This window comes from Opisthorchis viverrini, assembly GCF_000715545.1.
Source record: "Opisthorchis viverrini unplaced genomic scaffold opera_v5_406, whole genome shotgun sequence".
NCBI classification, from domain to species: domain Eukaryota; kingdom Metazoa; phylum Platyhelminthes; class Trematoda; order Opisthorchiida; family Opisthorchiidae; genus Opisthorchis; species Opisthorchis viverrini.
The window spans coordinates 292668-299832 of record NW_008752062.1 but is presented as its reverse complement, the minus strand read 5'-3'; the positions used below and the strand labels follow the sequence as shown (position 1 = coordinate 299832).

The window sequence follows — 7165 nt, the reverse complement described above, 5'->3', positions numbered from 1 at the left end:
CGACTGAAACATGAGGCGGCCTGGTGCAGCGTATTTAGTTGCATAGAAACATCATGAACGAGAGATCCAGCTGGGTCCAAGGTGAGTCTCTCGTAGAAAAACCAAATTAGTTTGCAAATGAGTGTATATTCGCTAACGTCCTACTTTGTAAATAACATCTTCGGATTCTGAGTAACACTCGGTTGTTCCGAATTTCAGTTCAGAATCCGTGTTATTCCGAAAACCGACCAAAGAAAAGACCCCGGTTCAATGTGTTTCCCTGGTACATCTTGCAAGCTGTTCCAAACTTTGAACGGGTTGTTTTAATTGATTCCGATCGGCTTTTGCTTTGGTTTCCTGTGTCAACCGAGTTCCAAGTGTTTAACTGCAATCCTGTTTGAAGTGAATGAACTGTGCTAACTTGGTGACCTTGGCCTTCGTTGACCTTCACACGCTCCGATGACTAATCGACAGAATTCGGACAGCTGTCGGCTGTTCGTGTTGCCTTTTAACCTCCAAAGTTGCTCCGCTTCGCCACCTACCTATAGATGATCCAAACAGAAAAGTCACATTTTTTATTATTAGTTTGGTTATGGTAAACTTCGGAGTGGTAGTAGGTAAGACATAGGCTGCTGAATGAGGGAGCCATGAGAAGACCCACACATGGTTTTTCGATCGCTCCTATACACATTTATGCAGTTTTGCCGGATCTAAGACTCGATTAGAATTACAAATATGCACAGTCGACCAAGTTTTCAACGAAATTTTATTATTGGATGTTTAACAAATGTACGGTAGATAAACGTCTCTTCTTCAGGAATCGGAGTTGCCAGTGCGGTGACAAACTTTTGTCTGGACTGCTATTACAACGTTATCCTGGCTTGGGCAATCCACTATCTGTTCTCCTCATTCTCCTCTGTTCTGCCTTGGACGCACTGCCGGAATGCTTGGAACACCGATCGTTGTCGCGATGTGGGAGCCAATAACATGACCGTGATGTCCATCGGTACGAATGGAACTAGCAATCAAACATTTCTGCCAACAGATCCAGCAGCTGAATACTGGGAGTGAGTGATTGTGTAAGCTATTTTACCTAGACGCTTTAAACTTTGCGATCTGACTGATAGACCGAGAAAGTCAGTTCTGTACGCTGACCGCAATTTTTCGTGCCACATGAACGAGCCTCTATAGTTGGTAATGGCATGTAACCAGTAGAGAGCCCGCAAATCTGAACTAAAGATCACCAGCATGATGACTGAGGAGTGTTCAGTGTAAGATTACAGGTGATTTATGGGCTAAATAACCGGTAACAATCCTGTTGAGAACGTGCGACACTTTCATGAGGACAGACAGACATATTGGTGACGATCTGTTTTGATAGGGGAGACTTCGATAGCCCAGCCGAATATGAGTATCCCTCAATTCGTTGGGAAGAACATCCCAGCTTCAGGTTACTCCCTCGCACAGCGGAAGGTGTCTTACTCTACTGATTTTTAGGTGAAAAGTGAAGATGACTAACAATGCCTAAATAATCTGCCTTAGTTTTTGCGACAGATTAATTTTGGACCGTGTGGATGTGAGCACCGTTGGATATGAGTGGGGGTGGTACACTACTAATAAGGTTGCTGAAAATTCTTCGATAGCCCACCTGTTTCGCCCTTCTTGGGGCCCACCAGAGAAGCGCAGCCCCCAAGGTTCCGTCAACCTTGTGTTCTACTTGAACCCAAATTCCACGAAACATCATAAATGAAAGATTCAGCTAGGTTCCTGGTGAGTCTCTCACTTTTTTGTAAATGAGTGTATTTCATTAAGAGTGGGGTCACCTACGCAGCTGACCTCAGAACACCGGAAGAGCTCATGCCTGACGCACCTCATCTGGTACATCGGAACTGGTGAACTTGTTGACTCCTCTTCCCCCTTGTCTTCACGATCACAAGCATCAGATACAGCCTTTGTTAGTGGCTTGGTGGTACACTCTCGCCGAATGCGTCGTATATCCTAGGTTCAAATCCAGTCCAGTGATAAGCTCCAATAAGAGCCAAAGCTCTGTCCAGTCTTTGCATGCTTAAACAGAATAATTGCCCCGCAACACGAGGATCACCGCTTAAACGATGCACGAACAAAAGTAAACTAATGTCGGGGTTACGGCCGAATTCCAAGTTGTGCGGTTGTGGGGAATGGTAGAACCACACAGAAAGAGCATAACCGGTAAGAAAGCCATTCAATGTTTGAATGACGAGGAATGGCAGGTGTTAAAAACTCATTTGTCGGAGAGGAAGAAGGGGGGATAATTTAATCTATTGGAGGGTTGTGGTCCATCTGCGTTCGAATCGATAGCATTGCACCCTAGTGATTTGATACCAGAAAACCAAAAGCGGAAGTGGGCCAGTAACATGATCGAAATGAGGACTGACAGAAGCGCAAGTGCGCATCCAGTTGACAGGATTCGAACAAAGCTATGAGCAATGTTTACCATTGGAGCAGTCAGCAAACATCAACTCGCTATGTGCGACGTAGTAGAGTGGATAAACTTTCAAGAAAGAGAGAGAAATCTCAGTGTGATCGCACTCATTCCTTAATTCAATAACCTAACTTTATTCCGTTTTATAAGACTAACAGAAAAACTGATATGGCCTGGGTGTACCGATATTGAATCCATCGGAATATGGGTGGCTGGAATGATCCTACTGGTAGATACTCAGGTAGCTGGTGATGTGCTCGCCGAGGTGGACAATAAGTTAACATATATTTGGTCATTAATCGAGGAGACGTCATCAATACGCCGTTGGGTGAGTCATTTCTGCTGACTTACCCGGGATTATATAGTTTTCAAACACATCTGGTATCCCTCGATGTGATTGGTTACTTTGAAGACAATCTCATTCGTCCGTTTTGATTTTAGCTGTCTCACGGTCTGTATTTTTAAATTGGTGGACTGGATAGCTCCCTTCGGAGGAATTTCGTTCCTTCACTGGTTGGCCTTCATTCGTCATTACCAATTTTTTTTTAAGTTGGGTTCCTCGAATTCTTATTTAAATGTGTGATTCGGTCAGCCTGGTTAATTTTTTGGAATGGATTATGTCTACTTTTGGTAACTTGGGGAGCTTCAAACTTGGTGTTCATAGCATTTGTCTATCCTTAGTGGGCGCTAGTGAGAGGGCTTGTGTTTCTAGGAATTTATCTTCTCTATTTGTTTTTGCGTGGGATGGGATGTGGGTTTAGTTCTAGTCAACTTTGTATCTGTTCCCATCTTCGTTCACGGAAACGAGTGAAGATTAACCGTGTCCCTATCCGGTAGTTTCGTGTCCGTGTATTCTGTTAGACTACAGACCACAACTCAACACTGATCAAAGCAGGAAGATGCGATTACTTCATAATTAACCAATCACAACAAGAGATAATGGATAACTGTGTCCACCCACGCAGGTGAGAAGGAAATACTCACCAAACGGCGAACGGAAGAAAATCCTTCCGTTGGGGTGACGAAATTTCCGGAAGCTAGCAGCTGAGCTCCACGAAGAGATCAACAGCCACCTGATCAACTACCAATATCCCTACTGAATTCAGCTCAAATCTGGCACAAAATTCGTATTTAAGACCACTGGTTCCAACTAAAATTTTCAACAACACAGTGTGACAATTGGGTCCAAGCATTTTCATTGTCCTGTTTCATGACTTCTTCAATTTATTGTGAAAAGATCTTTGAAAGCGTGCACTGTGTTAAAACACGTGATTCCGCCGTTAGGTTATTTTGAGGTCAGTGAGACAAACGATCAGCTTTTCTGTCCAGTCAGCTGACGTGATAATATCGATCCCGTGAATTGCTATATAACCTGTTTTCCGGCCACTGACCTTGTCACCGACGGAAAACTACAAAACTGTTCCCTGTACCAAGCCCGTAACTATCTGCAAACTGAATCTTCCAAAAAGTGATTGATTTTCATTATTCTCTTTATTTTCTTTACTTGAAGATGCTTTCGCCTGTCGTGATGAAGCTCATTCAACACGTCTTTGAAATGACTCGCACTGCATCGAAGTAATGTATCATGCTTGTATCTGTCTCCTAAGGACCAACAATGAATGAACTCACAAAGTTGTTTCAAAAAGGAACCTAGAAGTTTTCCCTCCCATGAGTGGGTCCCTGACGGAACCTAAAAGCAATAAGTAATTTAAAAATCCCGGGATTACGGATTACCTGAACGCTAAGTTTAGACTGAACGGAGCTTGTAGAAGAGCGAGAGCAAGATGTCATCATACGGAGCAGCAGTTCTCTCAACAGTGCCATCGTTTGCTGGTCTTATGTTCGACAGAAACGTGGGAACATGGACCGGTTGTGAGCTTGTTCCCAGCCGCTGAGTATGATGGCCTGTGTATGTTGTGAGATTTTAGCCAACGTCACAAGAGGTTGTTTAATGCACCGCCAGAAAAGAAAATTCTTCTTTCAGTTAAATCAGGTGGCTAAAAGTAATCGATATTAGCAATAATGCACACAACTGGATGACGCACCATGTCAAAGCTAAATACCCTGTGAGATAAAGTAGCGGAACAGTTTTTCTGTAGATGCATTAGTTCTGTCACTTCTCTCTGGCGAGCAATTTAGCGGAATACACCGTTAGTTTGGATCGATAGGTGATCTTTGTTAAGTGGAGGGTCATAAACCCAGTATATCAGCTTTGCTGCGCTGTTTCAGTATTACCCAAAATTGTGATCTCCGAGGTGATATCTTCCTGTATGTTTATTGGTTCCCCCAAACACAGACAACCCTCTCTTATTTAGTACCACAAGGGTAGTCATTGTTCGGAGGGCAAGATGTTTCAGTGGTTAGACTGCGAATTTATTGACCAAAAGGTCCGTGGTTCAAACCCAACCTCTACCCCTCGACTTCCTCTGTCTAGGCTTGGGCAACTTGACAGTATCCCAGCCCTCATGCTTCCTTCTGGTGGCATGGCAGCTAGACTACAGCTAAACGATTTTTATTTGTTTCGCCTGTATTGCTCGGCCATACCTGCACCAGGGAAGAATGCTGGACAGTTTAGGACCTCGTCTTCAGACGCCATCGTGACATCACTGTTCCACTATTGTTTGAATTAGATTGATGAATAAAATCTACGGCCAGTACTTGCACCTGTTTCGACGATTTACAATGACATTTTCGACCTCTGTCGTGAAACTAACCAAAATGGGAACTAACGTGGAAACGGTCCTTCTAACGGCACTGTTTTGACGCACAAAGCTTCTATGTGCACGCACTGTCCACTTTTCAGTAGGCTTTTCTACGACGGAGATAAATTTCCGCCTGCATAAGCGTCTTGAACAGTAGCTAACGTACCCGGTTAGGTGGCGACCAGTAGGTAGGCCACCAATATCCGACACCCTTTTTTGAATCACTTCTATTAGCATGAACCGGATTCAGTGTCTCCCTATTTTCAGACGTCATGTGCTTCGAATCTCCGACGGAATCGAACAAATGGGGTCGGTTCAATGGGAACTGGCGTTGTGCTTACTGGTCGCGTGGATTGTTGTTTTCCTGTGCATTTATAAGGGGATCAAAACGTCTGGAAAAGTAAGAACTGTGATTGACGTCTCGTGTTATTTTCAAGCGAAAATAGTTCGCCTATATCCTCTGGTTTCAGCAACTACGGAAACAATGGCTTCGGGAGTCGAACGAATCGGAGTCGACTGAATTCGATCTGCAAAGTATTCCAGTAGTATGGTTTCAGAGGGGTTTGGTAAACAATCGTATGACTGAATCCGATCTGCAAAATATTCCAGTAGTACTTGTGGGTGTGGTGCACGCAGCGTTCTTGTCATTTAGTCGCGGGGCACCTCTGCAGTTGCATATTTGTGACAGTAACACCTTAAGACCTCGTATATGGCAGTGAAGCATCGGTGTTGAACACTGATGTCATGCTGTCGATGATTATGATGAAGATGATGATGATGATGATGATGATGATGATGATGATGATGATGATGATGACGACCTCATAGCTCTGAGTTCAGCGAAACCGGTTTGACGATCTCCCAGGTAGGTACTGACAAAACAAGCATCTGCGAGACTGTGCGAAATAGTCGTATAGAAACACGACTGCTACTGCATGTCATGACCGTTTGTAGTCCTAATCTTCGGGTTAGAATTCAGTAAAGGGTAACCAGTTCGGCAGCCACAAACTTCGTCTCAGAGAACATTGTTTCAAGGTCTGCCTGGGGCGTGACCACGCGTAGGGTGCGCTTACATTATGACTTCATCTGCTCACTGAATTGGTAATTCAGTGGTTTGAGGTCTATTTCCTTCCCCACTGCCAAAAAAGTTCCATTTGTCCATGACGCTCAAACGTATTAGACATGGAGTGCTGTAGCTGTGCCCCTTATTGCGCAATAGATCACCACTCAACCATGAAGCAGTTTCCCATAGAAATGTGGTATCCTTCATGAAAATCACAATTTCCCAAGGAAGGGCTATTTAGATATTTCATAGCAGGCCTTGAGTACTGAAACAGGTGGTTGAAATGCGGTGCCTAGAACTCAGTCTGTAGGTTGGCCCAAGGTCAGCCTAAAGTTATGTCAATAGGTCCCCAGGAACATTGTTCACGACGAGCACACAATGTGCATAGAACCAATGGGATTCTGACAATAAAACCCATAGAATCGATGTCTCTCTTCATTTGAGGCTGAATTGCATGTGCTTATCAACAAATTGAAGCTGAGTATTAGTGCTTTTGTCAATAACAGTTCGACTGTAACGTACACGGGTGTTCACAATTTGCATTTTGTGGTAATTAGCACAAAACGTATGTGCTTGTTTCATACGGGGAGAAGACGGTCGGTACCTTTGTGGCTATACCTGGAAGAGCGCTCCTAGATGTTCCCAAATTGACCGCTTACTACTTGCTTGAATATCAAAAAGAATGAAGAATTGTTCACTCAGTGTGACTTGTGGGTAAAGGGTCTGCAGGAAATTTGGCCGTTTGAGAGCGGTCCAGTATTATTTAACTTTATGTGAGCTGCCCAAAAGGATCTGATCTTTGCCTATTCCTTGAGACTTGGATGTGGGGATATTGATAATAGAACAGTATGTGACTAATCCCGAACAAACCATCCACTGCTGAATCAGTCGGGTGTCCATTTGATTAACAAAAAGCTAAATTAGCAGTATATTAGTAGTATATTAGTATATATCGGTAGT

General features: G+C 43.7%; 1 protein-coding gene across 1 annotated transcript in view; it reads left to right on the top strand.

Moving 5' to 3' along the window:
- T265_10761 (hypothetical protein) overlaps positions 1-7165 on the top strand; it is a gene marked incomplete at both ends in the record, with an annotated part of 63979 nt that overhangs the window by 30001 nt on the left and 26813 nt on the right. The window contains 2 exons of the mRNA XM_009177227.1: positions 797-1046; positions 5410-5542. Coding sequence (XP_009175491.1) covers positions 797-1046; positions 5410-5542 — 383 coding nt within the window. The remainder of the gene's footprint in view (positions 1-796; positions 1047-5409; positions 5543-7165) is intronic.